The sequence below is a fragment of the Rattus norvegicus genome, chromosome 15, assembly GCF_036323735.1.
Source record: "Rattus norvegicus strain BN/NHsdMcwi chromosome 15, GRCr8, whole genome shotgun sequence".
Classification (NCBI taxonomy): domain Eukaryota; kingdom Metazoa; phylum Chordata; class Mammalia; order Rodentia; family Muridae; genus Rattus; species Rattus norvegicus.
In genome coordinates, this window is record NC_086033.1 from 35,786,897 (window position 1) to 35,805,922 (window position 19,026).

Consider the following 19,026-nt stretch of genomic DNA (forward strand, 5'->3'; position numbering starts at 1 on the left):
TGTGCGGCGCCTTTATTTACTTCGCAGAAGAGCCTCCAGCCCCACCTCCTAACAAGTCTGGAAAGCAACAGGGCGACGCGATGTTGGGGACACTGGTGAGCGCCCTCGAGGGGGACCGGCGAGGGCATGGCCGAGGCCGGCCTGGGGCTGAGGGACGGGGAGGACGGCAGGACGCCCGGGAGAGGCGTCTCACGGGCATTCGCAGCCCGCCGCGCAGCAGCCCGGCAGGCACACGCACACGTGCACGCGCGCCCCACACCCGCCCCCCGCGCGGGCTCCGGCTCTGGGCGGCGGCGGCGGCGGGGGCCGGGGGCGCGCGGGCCGGCGGCGGGCCGGACCCCGGGGACCGCGCGGGCGGCGGGCGGGCGGGGACGGCGCTCGGGGGCCGGCCCGCGCGGCGCCCATGCTCGGGGAGGGCCTCACGGTGTGCGGAGCGCCGGGCGGGTCCCGCGACGCTGAGCGCGGCCTGTCCCGCAGGTCTGGATGCTCCTCGTCGGCTTCCTGTTGGCACTGGCGCCGGGCCGCGCGGCGGGCGCGCTGAGGACAGGGAGGCGCCCGGCGCGGCCGCGGGACTGCGCGGACCGGCCGGAGGAGCTCCTGGAGCAGCTGTACGGGCGGCTGGCGGCCGGCGTGCTCAGCGCCTTCCACCACACGCTGCAGCTCGGGCCGCGCGAGCAGGCGCGCAATGCCAGCTGCCCGGCCGGGGGCAGGTCCGCGGACCGCCGCTTCCGGCCGCCCACCAACCTGCGCAGCGTGTCGCCCTGGGCGTACAGGTGAGCGGGCCGGAGGGGCGGGGCGGGGCCTGCAGGACAGGTGGGTGGGGCAGGGTGGAGCCGGGGAAGGGCGGGGCCGGGGCGGGGCGGGACTAGCGGGATGGGCGGGGCCGGGTGGGGTCTGGGCGGGGCGGAGCCTCCACAGGGCGAAGCCTGCGGTGGGCGGTGATTTGAAGGAAGGGATTCTGAGGGGGATCGGGTGGAACTATGGGATGGAGTGGGGTCGGCCAGAGCTGGAGGGGAGTGGCAGGGCGGTCGGGTGGTGCCAGTGAGGTGGAGTGGCGCCTGAGGGGCGGAGTCTGAGGAGCGGGAGGAGGTGATGGGTGGGGCCGGGTGGAACTATTGGGATGAGCAACCGGAGGCAGGCCAGGTAAGGCCGGTGTCTACTGGTCTCTGAGCTCAGGGTAGAGCCAGGAGAGATGGGATAACTACATTAGGAGCGATTGGTTTCTACAAAGGTCTGCCACGTTCTTTGAAGAAATGCTGCTTCCTCTTGGCAGCTCTTTCTGTATTTGTTATGCAATAAATACCTATTCTTTGCCAGATGCACCATGATGAACCAAGCCACATGACCCTTTCTTACAGGAGGCCTGTAGGAATGTAATCTAGAAGTGCTGGGACGCTCAGAGCTAGGAGGCACACCCTCTGAGAGAGTGTGTGGGGAAACTAATATGGGGACAGAACAGCAAGTGACAAGCAAAGCTCCCAATGTGAGGTAGCTTGAAGTTGAGGGAGGGAGAGAACATCCTTTTGAAGGCATGGCATTCAAACCGTGTGGAGAATGGGCAAGATTCTGAGGATGGCCTAATCTAGGTGTGTGTCAAACGAAGAGCATGCCCAACGGAAGCGTGGGGATGTGCAGAAAGATCGTGGCCACGTGACCTGTGCAGATGCCAGTGACGGAAGGCATAAGTAGCCCTCACACGACCCTGAAGATGAGAAAGATAGACACCTTAGATGAGAGTCTTTCAAGGATGGGGGTGGACTCTAGGGAAGGACAGTCGTGGGCAGAGGAAAGGAAGAATGGCGTTTTCCTTGTCCTGCTGAGATGGTACCCAGGGCCTAAGATTTGCTAGGAAGTGCTCCACCTCTGAGCTGTGCTGTCCCACCCCAGTAGCATGTTGTTTGTTTGTTTCTTTTGAGTGAGAGTCTTTTTATGTAGCCCTGGATATCTTAGAACTCTCCAAGTTGGTCTCGAACTCACAGAGATCCTCCTGAGTGTTGGAATTGAATGTTTCTTCATTTCTAAAACCATATAGTGATCCACTCTTGTATTCTGGAGAAGATGTTACTAGTCAGTTTGCCATTACTGTAACAAATACCTGGGCGGACAAGTTGACTCATCAGACAAAGGTGCTTGCTGGCAAGCCAAGGACCTAAGTTCGATTCCCAGAACCCACACAACAGAAGGAGAGAATAGACCTCAGCAGGTATCCTCTACCTCCACATACAAAGTTACCACCTGATACACGAAATAGGTAAAGAAAAAATTAATAAACACAAACAACTGAGATAATGACATTTAAAAGACAAAAAGGATTGGCTCAGTTTTAGAGATTCCAGTCCACGATCAGGCAGACCTGTTGCTTTTAGGCTTCTAGTGGGTGCCAGGTGGCGGTGTTTCGAGGGGCATGTGGCAAAGCAAAGCCTCATCACTAAGAAGCAAAGCGAGAGAAAAGGGAAGGGGTCAGAGTACCAGTCTCCTTGTGAGAACACGTAAGTGACCCAAAGGCCTCCAGCTGGGCCCCACCTTCAAAGGCTCCACAACCTTCCAATCGTAGCATCCTGAGGAACAAGCCTTTGCCGAGCGGGGTTGAAGAGAGGACACTTGAAAACTGAAGCAGGTCCCAGTGAGAGGTGCCCACAGGCATGCTACAGCGCTTGCAGGAGACGTGGCCTCAGCGAGGAAGCAGCAGGAAAGAGACAGGATCAGGCTACTGAGAAGGCAGGGCTGGCCGAGTGGCTGGCTGAGCAGCAGGAAGGAGGGAGCCGCAGGGGTGTGAACTATGTCCTGGGTCAAGGCTGGGGCCAATTTTGTCAGTTCCCTTGAGCAGCACTACCTTCCCCAATTACCCAGCCGTGACTTGGCTGTGACTGGGCTGCTTTTCGGCCAAGTCGACCTGCTCACAGCGTCTCCCACATTGAAGTGGCCCTGGGGGACAGTCCTTAACAAATCCTACTCGGTACAGGGAGACAGTGTTGGAGTTGAGGCTGGCCTAACGGCCCCTCCCGGCCAAAGCACACACAGTGGCACACAGCAAGTCTCGGGTCCTCTGCAGGAGTATCTCCTACGGTTCTGGCCAAGGTGTAGACTAGTCTGTAGGAGGTATTTGAAGGCTGCTGAGTCTTACTGCCAGTGAGAGGGACAGGTGACACGGATGAGCAGGGGGGGAGGGGGGCGGCGAACAGGCTGGAGATCGTCCACTCAGCGTCCTAAGTGGGAAGTTAAGCTGTTCCTGCTACAGGAACTTGTGCCTGACACTTGATTCTTCCATGGCCACATCCGAAAGCAGGGAAGGGGCAGGGAGGGAAGTGGTTGGCGAGCCCTGTACTTAGGGTGACTGGATCTGGAGGGGCTGATCTGCCCCAGCAGATCAGATAGCTTTAGGTCCCTTGTTCACCCTCGTCCAGACTCTTCACAGCAGTGGTGAGTTATCACCCCCATCTGCCCTGTGAGAAAATGGGGGCTGGGTAGCTTACACTTATTAGCAGGGAGCTCGGGGACCGTGCTGGGCCATTGTTGCAGGTGCTGTCTACTGCTCTGTTCCCCCTGCCTCCCCACCTCCACTGTCACTCATCACCTGAGTTAAGGAGGGTAGAAAACATCCGTGGTACCAGCTGCGAGGTGTCACTCAACCTTCCTCTGACCGGCAGATTGTACACTCAGAGAGCCAACCAACGGCATTTCAAGAATACCTGAGAAAGCTTGCCTGGCAGGGTATGCAGACTTTCTCATCGTGACTCCCTGTACAGTGGGTGTGCAGTGCAGAGCATGACTTTAGGTCACATCACAGGCCGTGTAGAGATGGCCGAAGTCTACAGGAGGGGATGTGCAGGTTCTGTGCATATCCTACACCTTTGCACACACGGTCCCTGAGTGTCTGGGGAACTCGCTTTTCTTCTAGATTCCCAGAGCCGTCTCCTAAGGGGATGGAGGCCTGAGATGGCCACACCCCTATAGGCAAAACAGAATGCTAAGGAAGATGGGTAGGAAAACAGACGTGGAGTCAGAAATAGCTCAGCACAGGAAAGATCACTGTAGGTGGAGCTCGGGGTTTTAAGGCAGGCCCTGAGCTCGGCTGGCTGTTGTGTGTGAGGGAGGGATGGGGATCATGGATTTAGCACAGCTGGGTCTCCAGCTGGAAGAAAATATGGTTGGATCTCACTCCTGTGTGCCAACAAATTCCAGATGATTCAAAGATGTAAGTGTGAAAAATAAGGCCACAAAGAGGAAGGAAAACACGAACGATTTTATTTATAATCTTGGTGTGCAGGAGGCTTGTTCAGCAGCTCACGGCCCCAGACAGCAGAAAAGATAAGATCAAGAAACTCGGTTATATAATTACATGCTGTGTTGTCTTGTCGAAAGAGAAGAGTGCAGGGCAAGCCAGGGGGAGAAACATTTGCAACCCATGTCACAAAGGGCTCCTTTCCCAATGAGCTCCCACAAACCAATAAAGCCAGTGACATCATGAGAAGGTGGGCCAAGGTCAGGGCACGGGCAGGGAAGGAAGATCGCGTGATCTGACTCTCTCAGGGCGAGAGGGAGAAACACATGGAAACCACAGTGAGAAACTGCTCCTTGCAGTCATTGCGGAGCTGCTTTGACGAAGGCGGGGGAAGAAGGAAGCCGACATCCTGGCACAGCCGAGGGGTGTGAATTGGGATGACTTGGAAAGGAGGAAACAGGGACTGTAATTATCAAAACTATGTCTTGAGAGGGGATTTTGCTGTTATCCATGCTGGCTTCGTGCTCCGGGCTCAAGTGGTCTCCTGCTTCCACCTGAGGTTGCAGGTGCACACCTGTGCCCCGCCCAGTCTGTCCCGTCACGTTGGCCCAGCGAGTCAGCCTACCAGTATTTCTCCTGCAGACCCAGGTGTCCACACACCTTGGTGAGCAAGGACATTAGTCACTGCTGTAGCAGCAAGGGTGGGAGGCATCACAATGTCCACTAGTAGACAGGAGTTGCATAGAAGGGCTGTGAAGAAGGAGATAGCTTTCAGATCACTTAAGTAGATCGATCAGTCACCATTCATGAAGGGAAAAGTTGTGATTAGCACGCAAGCAGTCACATTTGTGCTGAAAGAGAAATGGATATAACATATACACATACCCAGCCACGCTTCCTTCCTTCCCTCCCTTCTTCCTTCCCTCCTTCCTTCCTTCCTTCCTTCCCTCCCTCCTTCCCTCCCTCCTTCCTTTCCTTCCTCCTTCCTTCCCTCCCTCCTTCCTTCCCTCCTTCCTTCCTTCCTTCCCTCCGTCCCTCCTTCCCTTCTTTCTTCCTTTCTTTCGTTCATTCTTTCTTTCTTTGAGTCAGGGTCTCAGTAGTCCTAGCTGGTCTGGAACTCACAGAGCACTGGGACTGAAGGCTAATGTGACCACACCTACCCGCATTCTTTTTAAAGGGTCTCACTGTGTTGCTCAGGTTGGTCTCAAACTCCTGAGTTTAAGTGGTCCTCCTGCCTCAGCTTTCTGAGTGTCTGGGACTACAGACCTGTGCCACTGCATCTACGGAAGATGCCTTTGTTCACAGAGTGACGGGAAGTCTCCCAACCATGAGGAAAAAGCAGAAGCTGCAGAAATGCAGTTTCAGCATCAGAGGGAGAAGACACTCAGAGTCCGTTTGAGGGGGCTGGGGCTCACAGAAGGGGTGCTGTAGACAGTGGGTTGGGGTTCTTAGAAGCCTGTGGCTCCATAGTTGGGCTGAGCTCTGATGACATCACAGTTTAGACTGTAAGAGATTGTCACTGGTGAAAGACCTGAAAGACCAGGGATGTTGGGCACCTCTGTCTTCATCCACCCAAGTCCCGGCATGTTATTAGGAAAGCAACATTCATCTCCCAGAACATAAACATGTTTTCTCATTTATCTTGTGGCATAATATGCTTGTTTCTCCTTTGCTTCAAAAACAAAACTGCCAAAAATAAATCAACTTGATTGCTCAGGAACATTTTTTAAACAGCAACTTAGTATATTGAGAACACTGGAGTTTATTACTGTTTAAAGACACACCGGCTTGCACGACGACACCCCAAAGATAAACACCTGCCACCACTCTAAGCAATTCTAGCTTGTTTATTCTTCTAGTAGTCGGCTAAAAATACTTTTCTCTAGGATATGAATAATGCAAAATAGCTTATTTTGAGGCATTATTTGTTACTTTTCTATATGCCTTTTCCTCCTCTAAGAGCCAACATCTAAATTTATTTCACAACAAACAAAATTTGTTGGTTCTTGGTGACCAACAGTAAGTAAATGTGCCACAGGCCTGGGGGGAGATGCTGAGGTGACCCCTTAATCCCTTGCAGGCGTTCTTTGGCCTGTGCACTTTTCTGGAAGCCCCTGAGGTGGTTCATAAGCCCCTGACTTTCTTTCTTTCCAAGGTAACTTTCATGTTCAAAGTTCTGCCTTCCAGAGTTCTCCACAGGAAGAAATTCCATTTACTTCAGCCAGCACCTGGGCTGTGATGACTCTTTTCAGAGCCCACCCTGTCCTGGACACCCTGGCTGCCCTGTGCCAGCCTGTTGGGGGTGGCCTTGCCACCTTTTCAAACAACTTGATGGCACAGTACTGAGAGCAAAGCTTGGAGAGGACAGGTGACTTAAAAGCAGACACGTGGGCCACCAGGATGTTTGATTAAACAAGGGACTAAGGAATCACCTCAGCTGCCCATAGGCCTGTAGCATGGTCTCAGTGTGAAGAAGCTTCTGCTCTCTATCTAAGCGTACCTATGCAGTTCACACTGTTATACCAAGGAGCAGACGAGGTTACTCCTGCCCAGTGAATGCCTAGGCATTCAGGGTAAACTTGGGCTCTGACAAACTGTGATCTGCTCTCTGTGGGCACTGATTTTTAAAGGCCCAGAAGGAAAGGCCAGGCAGACAGAAAGGATGGCTCTTCTGAGAGGCCATCTTGCCCTGCAAGATGTTCATTAATTATTCCATCTTCCCCAAACCTAAGGCCACATTTACCTCCCAAATGTTAACAAGGGCTTTACGGGGCTCTTACTGGAACAAGGGTAGCCACTGGCTATGACTGCAGGGACCTCTCACATCACTCCCTGCCCAGTACATCTTAAAAAACAAGACAAAAACCACATCAGAGGCAGCAAAGTGGTATGACACACACCTGCCGTCCAGCTTTCAGGAGGCTGAGGCAAGAGGATCATGTTTTCGAGGCTCTGGGCCTACATAGCATTATCCTGACTTAAACATCAAAGACTCGTAACATTAGAGAAAGGTAAAGAAATCAAGAACACCATCATTGCCTTGACGCCCCCCCCCCCATCTGTGACTCCTTTTCCGGTGACTTGAATTACCCAGGGTCAACTGTGATCTGAGAATACTAAAGGGAAAGTTCCAGAAACCCACACGCTTTAAGTTGCAGACGATCTCAGCAGTGCCATAAAACCTTGTCCTTCCCAGGATGTGAGCTGATGATGCTTTGCTTGGTGCAAACACTGTGTGTGCTGCCCTCTCTGCAGCCACACATTCACCATCTCAGTTGTCACAGCCCTGACGTCTAGGTACTGCCATGCTGTGCACAAGCGACCCTTACAGACTCACACCGTCCTCCTTGCTTCATCTCCTGTAGACAGGGCATCTCCTCACGAGAAGCGCGAGTCTCAAAATCAATGAGATGTTGAGATTCACATAACTTCTACTGTAGTGTTGACTGTTTTATTTTACTTAGCCTAGAGAACCTAATTTATAACTTAAACTTTAATTCATAAACACTAAACTCTGAAGTTTCAGGCTCGGGGAGGGAGGCATGTTTCCAGGAAGGTGTCTAGTGGCTAAGGGTTAGGGGGAGTCTGTAGTTTAATATTAGAGGAAGCTATCCCCACAACACATACCCTTTAAAAACATTCCTATTTGCCACTTAAAAACACAACCCCTCACTGCCATGCGTTTTCAAATTTTTTGCCAAAGCTACAGTACAGAATTCTGTAAACGGGAGTTCTGGGCCTAGGGATCCATATCTCCTTGCAGAGGCGACACTGGCCAACAGGGGGCAGCACAGGGCAAGCATCCTGCCAGACGGTGGCCCAGGGCCTGCATCTCCTTGGATTTGGGAGTAGAGGGTCCTTTCATAAGTAAGTTTTTCCTTGGGAATTTCACTCTTTCCTATGTCTCTGCTTCATAGCTGTGGGTTGCTCCAAATGACCTTAAGACAATGTCACAGGGCTCTCTGTCTTCCAGGAAGATGGGGATTCTGTTTGATCTAATGTGCTGGATAAGCCTCAGTAACGTAGGCACTACGTTCTTCCTACACCAGCTTAGGATAACGTTCTGTTAAGAAAAGAGGGGTAACGTAGAAAAGGGGCAGACACCCAGGGGAGTGCCTTAGGTCTGGCTGGAGTCTTCATAATACTGTTCATCCCGATTGGTCACTGTAGAAAAGGAGGTTTACCTTTCTTTTCCCAAACAGCTTAAGTAAGAGATGTTGGTGTTTTCATATGTATATAAATATACATATATGTGTATGTATATATGTGAATATATGCATAGGAATATATATATTTTTAATGGATGGGTGACCTTGACTCTGCTCAAGCACAAAGCTGTGGGCTTCTCCGAGCACAGCCAGCTCTGCAGCACCTCTCACCTGTCAGAGAATAAAAATAAAAACATTGTCATGGAGCATTGTTCCCGGATTACCATCAGCTTTGATGGTTGGTGGCTCCCCAGGGCTGGGGCTTTACTTTAGCATGCAGAGAGCTGCCAGGCAGGATGACAATATTTCACTCTGGATACCTCTTTCAACACTCTTCACCTGAATAAAATGTGGGTGCCCGCGCCAACGGGAGGATTTGGGCAAATGCAGCAGAGCCCCACACAGCCATGAGGTGACATTCCTTCTGTTATTGTCCTCCACAAGTGGCACATTAAAAAGGTGGAAGGCAGAGGATACAGCTCCCCAAATCACTACGTTGTCAAGCAGAAAATACCAGGGACTCTTGGCGATGAAGGCAGAGGCCAGAGGCTAGTATTTGTGAACTGCTCCTCCATGGTGACAGCTGGTGCCACAGACCAGGTGGGCTCCTCCCTCGCACATCCAGCCACCTCCCCCATTGTTCCAAGGTCGGGGACATCAAAGATGGCTCGGGACCCACATTCTGCAGCTTCCCCTGGAGAGCTGAGCCATCCTGTGGGCATGAGCGAGTTTTTCCTTTGAAGAGATGCTCCCAGCTGCTCAGGGCGTCACATTTGCCATGACAAAAGAATGGAAGCCTTGGAGGAGTCTCGGCTGTCCTTCTCATTCCGTTCTCTCCTGTGCAAGACCCCACTGTCGCCATGAACTTCCAAATTCCTTCCTAATGCTCTGTCATCTCACTTGGGCCCTTGGTGAGAATAGGTTCTACACAGAATAAGTGGATTCCCAAATGGGACTGTCACTGTGTACCAGGTGTGGACACTCAGTGTCCCTAGACCGTGTGATTCTAGGACCACCATTTGCCCACATGTGAGAGGGAGGTGGGCCGGTGAGCCTCCTTGCTGCTGGTAGCCCTGAGCTTGCTCCTTGGTAGGAGAGCTGTGTTTGTTCCGGAGCCCGCAGGCTCAGTCAAGCCACTGCCAAGTTCAGAAGCAGCAGCTAGAGAAGAGCTGACCTCTAACTCTCCCTGGCCAGGTGAAGTCTGAGGGAATCTACGTCCTGGTCAGGACGGCTGCAATCCCTGCTGAGTTTTTTCCATGTCCTCTTTCAGGAGAAATGCACAGTGTTTTCTTTTAGGGGCCAGAGAAGTGTTTTTCAGTGCTTCTTGGCAGCAGACACTGCGGCTCTTTGGCTCCCTGGGGCCTTAGCAAATGGAAGGAGGGAGGAGCTGATGGGCCTGCTGGCCACAGCTTCCCCCTTGAGGGAAGAAGCTGTTTGTAGCCTCCCGTGTCCCCAGTTACCCCTGCTTCCCCCACAGAGCCCACTGCTTCAGGCCCTGGGGCACTGGACAGTCGTTTATGTACAGGGAAATTTCCCTATAGTGTGGTGGCTCCTGCCAGCCCCAGCTGCAGGGTTAACTCCAAAGATAAAATGGAAGGTACTTTTCCTGCCGCCCCCGATGCTGGGAATGGAGCTTAAAGCTTCTCTCACAGAGAAGTAGCCAGCTGTCAAACCCTTCTTAATTCATGACTTCTTTTTGTTTTGAGACAGGGTCTTGTTATATAGCCCAGGCTAGCCTTGGACTTGTGGCAGTCCTCCTGCCTCAGCCTCCCAAATGCTGGGATGAGAGGTGTGCACTGTCAGATCTGGCTTCACTTTTCCTAAATGAGGAGAGCAAACAGCCTGCACAGAGCTATCTGTGAGAGTGATCTGGGAAGCTTCTTTAAAAAAATAGCAGCATCTTGGCTCCATTCCAGAGCAATTAATTCAGAATCTCTAGGGTGAGGGAAGAGCATTACTATTTTTAAAAAACTCACTTATGTGCCTCCAGTGAAGTACAACTAAGTCCCACAGCCATTCCGCGGCGGTGCCAACTCGGGTTATAATGACCTTCTGTGTGTTAGCGTGGAGGCCAGTGTGGGCTGGTTCGGTCATACAGAAAGGGCACTGGGAAAATGTAGCATCCAGTTGTTGACCACCAGCTGCTGTCTGTCCGTGGCTAGCCATCCAGTGCAGATGTGGCCAGACCCTGCTTGGTGCTGCCATACTTCTGTGTGCTCGACAAGATGACCAGTTTAAGTGAGCAGAGCAGGTCACTGGGCTGCATGTGAGCACGGAGAGCCGTGCTCTCCAGAGGTGGACCAGAAGACCGTGGTTGTTTCTATTCTTCTAAGATTAATTTTTATTAGCACATTAATTATGCCTACTCATGAAGCACCATGTAAGATTTCAATACATGACTGGCACATCTTAGGAAACACAGTCCCATATTCAGTGTAGCCCAGGCTGGCCTATAGCTATGGTCCTCCTGCCTTATCCTTCTGAGTGCTACACTGACGTGTGTGTCGCACACCATACTCTGCCAGAACCTGCATTTTAAGTGAGAGCTACACGGGTACTCTGTAAACTCCATGTTGGCAGTCTTGCACTGACGGGACCTTCTCAAAGGAGCCTCTGCTTTACTGAGGGAAGCTGCTTATCCCTAAAGGGTCTGGTGATTACCCACCATCCTGGACTTCCCGCTGTCTTAATCCCTTCTAGTCTCTTGGAGAGTTCACCCCTCATTCTCCCTGGGATGTGTCCTGCCAGTTCTGAGCCTTTCTTTTCTTTCCCTGTGAGTTTCAGGATTGGCTTACCAAGTTCTAAGCTGGGATTTTGGTTTAAGATGTGTGCTGATGGTGTGGACTAAAGGAATACACTTGCTTGAGGGAATTTTCCAAGACCTTGGAGATTCAAGCCTGGTCTGTGGGCCCTCGGGAAGCTCAGCCTTTCTGTCAACAGTCAGCATCAGTGACTCACTCTGGGTTACTGGTCGGCAACTAGACTGTACCAACATTTTCTTTCCAGGGCTTATATCTGACAGGTCCCTGGAAAGTCTGCTGGGCTGAACTCAGTGGCCCCCAGTGTGCATGATTTCAGGCTGCCCATTTTGTCCCCAACTCCTCATGGGTGCCCCAACTTCTGGTCAGGGCCCCCAGCTCAGTGCCTGGGAGTGGGGATCTTTGAGTTACCCAGAGAAAATCCGTCTTACTCAGACTCCATTGTCTTACTCAGACTCCATTGCTTTGGAATGGAAATCTTTTGTGATGTGCCAGTGGCTGCCTGGCTTCACTTGGCCCTCACAAGCACGCATCAGGTGGCAGATTCCTCCCGGGGATGTGTTCATTGTTCTCTGAGTTCCGCCTCCTGGCCGCTTAGAATTGTTTCCTACCATGTCCAGGCCACAGGGGCAGCGCTCTTTTTCTGTCTCTGTGGTCACTTAAATTCCTCCAAGAGCTCAGCTTCCATCACCTCTAATCATCTCTGGAGGACTTGTCCTTTGTTCTTGGATTAAGCCCCGACAGCTGTCGCTCTCCAGAGCCAAACTTCACACAGGGCCAGGACCACGCCACAATTCGTCAGCCCGGGGGTGGGGGTGGGGGTGTCGATGTGTTTCAACCAAGTCCTGGACAAAGTTTGCACAGAGCAGCGGTCAGCAAACTCAGAGATGACAGGAGACTGGCCTCAGAGGCCAGGTGGTTTCTGCTGGACTGAATGTCCATGTTGGGGAAGAGAAAGGGTCCGGACGGAGGCAGCCTTGCTCTCCCACAGAGCTGGTGTTTTCTCTTGAGTTGGCAGGGAGCCGGGTGTCTGCCAGCTCAGGGGCTACTTGCCCTTCTGTGGTGCTCGTCCCTCTGAGTGAGAGCCACTGCCATGAACAGCACATCTGGTCTCTACGTTGAACACCTTCCTGTGTGAGGAAACAATCTAGGTGTCAAAGACACATTTTGAAAATACCCCTTGCTCCTACACTCTATCCCAGGTGGCAGGTGGGGTTGGCACACGGGACTGTCTTGTCACTAGCCATTGTCCAAAAGGTTCAAGGGAAAAGGGAAAACTTTGGCTTGGGGACCGGTTGGCGGACTGGGGTGGATATTTTTAGTTGGATGAGCCTTTGGTCATCAGGGACCCAAGCAAGAATACTTTCACCGACAAAACTAAGCTGAGTGACACCTGAGTGCTGGCTGCTCCCAAAGGACTCCCAGGATGTTGGTTGACATTGAATTGGATAGTTGATGGTCTCCGGGCCCACACATGTCAAAGAGAAGGGCCTCGTGTCTGTAGGCCTTCTGAGAGGTCCCTTGGGTTCTCCAGGAGTCTCTCTGGATGCTGGGTGGTCTTCTTTCCCATTCAGAAGCTATGGGGTTAAATGGCTCCAGGGCTGCTTTACACCCTGTACTACCCACCAGCTTCCCTAGCCTGCCGTCACATCCATGATTACACGTGCTCATGGGATCTCACTCAGACTCAATACATACATACATACATACATACATACATACATACATACACACACACATACGTTCTCAGTCTCACATGCTCACACATTCAAACATGCTCACGCCATATGTTCAGCTGTGTACCATTCATGCTCACATAGCCTCACATCTCCACACACGCATGTGCTCATGTCTTACACACCCTCTCCCCATGCTTCTGTTCACACATGCATGCTCACACACACAGTCACTCTCCTGCTCATGCTCATACTCATGCACACGCAACCCCATGCCTTATGCTAACCCTCACACACATCGCTCCAGCTTGTGACTTTTTGCAACGGTCATCTCTTTTCTGACCCAGGTGTGTGTTGCTGCTTTCTGGCTGCAGCCTCCTCTGCCTCCCTGCGTAGCGAAGCCCCACACTTCATCTTCCAGGTCCCTGCAGCATTCCCCAGACCCTCCACTGGAGTTGGCTATGATCCCAATGCCTGAAGCCCGTGGTCTTGCCTGTCCACAGGCCTGTGTGATCTTAGAAGCAGGTCCCACATCCTTGCCCAGCTCACCAGGGTACCCAGGGCCATCACCAGTCTCTGTTGGTGTGCGCACCACCAAATGTCAAGGGTGCTGCCACACAACCAGGGTCTCAACGCACCAACTGTTAGTTCAGTCATTCCGGTGCCCTCTGCAGTCAGTCAGGCGTAGGTTTCCCTGGCTCTCCCATGAGGAAGATTTAATAGCAATGCATTTTGGATTTTTTTTTTTTTTGGCTCTTCATTTAAAAGTAATTTCAAGGTTAGGAGTGGTGGCACACAGCTCTAATCCCAGTACTCAAGAGCCAGAGACAGATCTCTTTTTTTGTTTGTTTGTTTGTTTTTCAAGACCGGTTTCTCCATGTATCCCTGGCTGTCCTGGAGTTCTCTTCCTCTCTCACTCTGTAGACCAGGCTGTCCTCAAGCTCATAGAGGGATTAAAGGCCACCACACACCTGATGATATCCCTGAATTCCAGGCCAGCCTGGTCTACGATACAAGTTCCAGTATGGCCAGGGCTATAGAAGGAGACCTTGGCTCATAAAAACAAAATAAATTGGGTGATGGCTGGTCTACAGAGTGAGGTCCAGGACTGCCACGGCTACACAGAGAAGCCCTGTCTTGAAAAACAAAACAAAACAAAAACAAAGAAAAGAAAAAAGGAACGGAAGAACTCTCAATCTTCAAGTTCATGTGTTGATGGTATGTTCGGAGTAGGCTCTTGGGAAGTGATTAGGTCATAGCATTTTATGTTGGCGTTAATGGCTTCATAATGAAAGGGATTTCAGCTGGAGCGACTGATCTGTCTTGCCGTCCATTTGATATGCCCCACCATATGAGATGCTTCAAGAATGCCATGTTCTTGAGCTTCGAGACTCCAAAATCAGCTGAGCTAAGTGTTAATAAACGAGTGGCTGAAGCCATCCAATGTAGTCCACCCTGACCTTGAACTTGTGATCTTTCTGCCATTACCTCCCCAGTGCTGGGATGTACCACCATACCCAAGTCCTAGTCTTTATGAATTAGTGGACTGAAACATCATCTATATCTGTCTGTCTGATGAACTCTCTCCATCCTCGTTGACATTTTTGAGCAGCCCCATCTCTAGGCTCTGCCTTTCTCAGCCTGGAGCTCCAGTCTCTGTACTCAGACATGGTGCTTTTCAAAAGCTGGTGTCTCCTGCTGTTTTCCTTCTCCCTCCACGTACTCTCCTACCTAACTACAAACCATATCCCGACATTTAAACTCTCTCCTTGACCAAGATCTCCCTCTTTGTCCCAGACATGCTTCTACCAGGAAGCTCGGGGGGATCTTTCTGAAGTGTCACTGGGTCACATCACTTGGGGAAACCTGTCAGAGTCTGATTCAAATCCTTGACTGTGATTTAAGTTCCTGACACAGCATCTCTCTCCTCTGTGACTCACTGCCCAACTCTGAGCTTGGCCCCTACTTCAGATGCCCTTCTCCCCTCTTGCTCTGGGTCACAGTCAGTCCACGTGACTACCTGTGTTCATTTCCGCTGCATGCCTTTCCGCCTGGATTCCAGCTACCTGAAATAGGACTGAATTGGGTTCTGTGAGTTGGATAAACGTTGGAAATAATTGCAGACATTATGTGCCCTAGCTATTGAGGACTTCCTTTTCCATCATATGTTCAGTGAGAGGGAACGTCAGGAGACAGATGGGTCCCAGCAAGGACTCGCCAGGTTCATTCTGCTCCCAAACTCCTGATGGTGGAACTGAGCAAATAGAAGCAACAGACTTTAAAAGGAGGTGTTTGCATACTTTGTGGTGGAGGGACGCACAGAAGGGCACAGAAGGGCAGAATCAGCGTTTGCTTAGGTCTGGCTGCATTTGTCTCTCCGCCCTCATCATCAGCTTTCACTCAGGCTACTCTCTGGGCCCTAGAAACAGTGTGATAGGGAATTGAACCATCCTATGCCCAGGAGGCTTTCCTGACCCCAGCTACCTCTCCCTCAAACAGCACCACCATCTCCAGTGCCTGCTTTCTGCAGACCATCCCCATCCTGGCTTGTGCGCTTTGAATGCACTTTCAAAGGGAGGTCTTTTTGTCGGCAAGTGCCCTCGTTAGTATTAAGAAGAAAGCATGTCCTTGGGTGGACACTGTACTCTGCAGGAAGGGCATGGCCACTGTCCCCTCTCCCACACCCCAGGTCTAAAACAGAAAGATCTCCAAGCCTGTTCCTCTCCCTCTCGCCATCTTGCCTCCATTTTCTTCACTAGATTTGGAGGCCACTGTTTGGTGCTTCTCTCGCTGACAGACAGTGGCTCTTCAGATGTGTCTGCTGTTGGACTCCTCAGCAAAGGTCAGGGCCGTGATGGTGGATGTGAGGGTCCCTAGAACTCTGCTCAGAGGAAAGACAAGACCCATAAGGGATTGCTTGTGTTCTAGATGGATAGATTAGTGAGCATGAATTTAGGCACACAAGTCTTACAAGCAGTGGGGATAACCCTTGCTTCTGCAAGGGGACATTCAAGAAGGGTCCTAGGTTCCTCCTGATGACACCCTGGTTACTGTAGCTGTGCAGGTGGCTTCTGTGAGAGCAGGCTCTTGTTCTGGGGTTGCTTTCATCTCCAAGTGAGCCACCTGTTGGAACTGACCTGTGGCCTTCCCTGGGATTTGCCCATAGATTGACCTGAAGGTGTTTACATTTGGCATCTGAGTTGAAACTTGGAAGAGTTGGAGGAAAATCAGTGATGGAACGTAAGCCATTATTTTCACTTTTCAAATATCTCTGGCCAGCTCTCCTGTCCCCTGCTGTTGCTTCAGCTCCTTTAGAGAGCATGCATCTGGCCAGGGGCCCCTCGTGACTGTTTGCACAGGTGTGACTGGTCCCAGCAGGGAACACATCTGGACCTGCATTGTCTGGTAGGCTTGGAAGTTGGGATCACAGAGATGGCTCCTCAGAACTGAGATTGCAGCTCAGGAGAATAACGCCATGTCCTGTCCTGATGCAGTGGTCACCTGTGTGTGGCACTAGTGACTTTGACAGAGGGTAGTTTTACAGGCACTCCGGAATAGTGGTCCATGCTGCCTTCAGCATCTGAAATGATAGAGGTCAAGTGCCATGGTGGAGCAATCTTTTCCGGGTCGGGGCTCACAGCCTTGTGTTCCAGATAGGCCCTACCAGGATGCTTACTGCGGGATGCGTCATCAGGTCCAGTCTTCTCGGGCCTTCTCATTTGGCCAGACTTGCTACATAACGCAAGCTGGCCTTGAACTCGCAGTGACGCTCCTGCTGCAGCCCTCACTCTCGCTCTGTCTGCAGGATTTCCTACGACCCCGCTCGCTTTCCGAGATACCTGCCCGAAGCCTACTGCCTGTGCCGAGGCTGTCTGACCGGGCTCTACGGTGAGGAGGACTTCCGCTTTCGCAGCGCACCCGTCTTCTCTCCGGCGGTGGTGCTGCGGCGCACGGCGGCCTGCGCGGGCGGCCGCTCGGTGTACGCCGAACACTACATCACCATCCCGGTGGGCTGCACCTGTGTGCCCGAGCCGGACAAGTCCGCGGACAGTGCCAACTCCAGCATGGACAAGATGCTGCTGGGGGTCGCTGACAGGCCGGCGGGGCGCTGATGAGACTGCCCGCCACGGTCCAGCTTCCTGCATCAGGTTCCCTGGCCCCCACAAAACCCACCCCACGATCCCTGGCTGTTGCCCACTTTTTTCGAAAAGACAGCTACATAAGCTTTAAGTATATATATATTTTCAAAGTAGACACTACATATCTGCTACTATTTTTGAATAGTGGCAGAAACTATTTTCATATTAGTAATGTAGAGCGAGCATGTTGTTTTAAAACTTCTTTGATATACAAGCACACCAGATCCATCCAGTTTCCCTCTAGTAGGATTCTCGAGCGCATAGTCGTGGTGCTCAGATGAACTCCAGCCGCACCGTGCCTTGCCTCTGAGTCCCTCCTGTTGCCCAGGCTTACCAAGGTGATCTGAATGCTCTCATCTGTGCACAGAAGGCCTCCCAGGCCCGTGGAGAGGGAGGGATGTGAGGGGCCAGGAACCAAATTCCCTTTTGTTCTTTAGCATGTGGATGGTCTCAACCTCATGAGGATTAAATTTTTTTGGTGTTATTCTTTCGCGTTGGAAAGCCACTGGTCTTAATTTGTGGCAGGAAGTGGAATGTGATGTCTTAGCCAATTCTCAGGGAGCTCCAAGCACGGATGGGCTGAGTTTTGTGACTTTTGGATCAAGCCAACCCTGAGGAGGAGGAGGAAGAGGGAAGGTCCAGTCTCAGGTGTTAAACTGTGAACTAAACCCTTACTCTCATTTAGGTGGGAGGGCTGCTCCTGAACACATTCTTTTTCAGTCACAAAAGAGCAGTGGCTGAAGGACTCCGTGGCTGTATACATTTCATTTCTTTCCAGATTTTGCTCAGGTGAATGTGTTTGGAGTGTTGGGAGGGAACCTAGACCTTCGAACTAAGTTCTGTATCAGTGAGCCACACCCTTTCCTGACTCACATTCAGAAGAAAAATAAAAGGCCTCAGGGTGGTCCCTGATATGTCCAAGGGGACCTGTCACAGGCTCCTTGGTGCCACCATCTGGCAAACCTACCAGTGACCCAAAAACAACGAGTCCCATTGACCTTAAGTTGGAGCCTCCAGAACTGTGAGCCCAAGTACACCTTTGCTCTAATGTTTATCTCAGGCACTGTGCTAGAGCAACAGGAAGCTAACACAATGTCTCATGGATGCTCACTTCCTGTCACCAAACTCTTGGGTAACAACTGTGGACAAGACACAGCCTCTTTCTTAAAACAAGACAAGAGCTGCCGAAAGGGAACTGGGCTGCCACGTGCCAGCTCTCTTCCGGGCTGCTTTCCTCATCTGGGGAATGTCACAGCACCATGTTCTGTCGATGTGTTAAAATACCTCAGCAACACCAGCTTGAAGTAGAAAATTTATCTGTGCTCAGAGCATCAGACTTCAGCATTTGGCATTGTTTGGCATTGTTGCTGTGGGCTCCTGGCAAGGAACATATGGCTGGGGGACAGATGGAGCAGAACTGCTCAGCTCATGGTGATGGGGAAGCAGACAGAGAGGAAAATCCAGAGTCCCAGATATTCTTCAAACACATGCCCCTAGTGTCTTACTCCCTCCTACCGGCCCCACCTCCAGGTCCCACCACAAGTAATTCTTAAGTTACACATTGTACATTATTCTACAACTAATGGAATCTGACACTGATTCTTGCTCGAATCCATGTCATAATCAGCTGCAGCTGGCTTTTCTGAGGCACCATCTCTGTGGGGCTCTGTGGGTAGGGTGGATGCTGGAAAGGCGCTGCCGTCACTGTGCACAGCTCCTGCGTGGTTTCATAAAAGCTGTAGGCTGAGGCAGGAAATGTTTCGCCACTGTGGACAGCTCCTGAGGCAGTGCACCACGGTAGACAGCTCCTGCAGGTCCAGTGCGGGTTGAAGACTGAGAAGTTGTGGAGGCCATTTTGACAGGAGCCGCCATTTTGGAAGCTTCTGTGGGACATTTTACTATGCTGGTGCGGGAAGGAAGGGCCTGCCTTCGTCTTGATGGCTTTTGTGGCACAGTGGCTTTTTCGGTGTGCTGCTCAGGGACCACAACCATGACTAGCAGAGTAAGGATCCACAGGAGCTA

General features: G+C 51.8%; 1 protein-coding gene across 1 annotated transcript; it reads left to right on the forward strand.

The window, feature by feature from the left end:
* The first annotated feature begins 1 nt into the window (after nucleotide 1).
* On the forward strand, nucleotides 2–17,495 carry Il17d (interleukin 17D). The gene is made up of 3 exons (NM_001402485.1): nucleotides 2–95; nucleotides 478–773; nucleotides 16,671–17,495. The coding sequence occupies exons 1-3, from the start codon at nucleotides 81–83 to the stop codon at nucleotides 16,975–16,977; spliced, it is 618 nt and encodes a 205-aa protein (NP_001389414.1). The 5' UTR covers nucleotides 2–80; the 3' UTR covers nucleotides 16,978–17,495.
* Nucleotides 17,496–19,026: the final 1,531 nt, after the last annotated feature.

Bases quoted from the DNA above. Each gene is read 5' to 3' on its own strand.
- Il17d (NM_001402485.1), top strand. The intron at 774-16,670 runs GTGAGCGGGCCG...CTCTGTCTGCAG, and splicing joins GTGTCGCCCTGGGCGTACAG to GATTTCCTACGACCCCGCTC.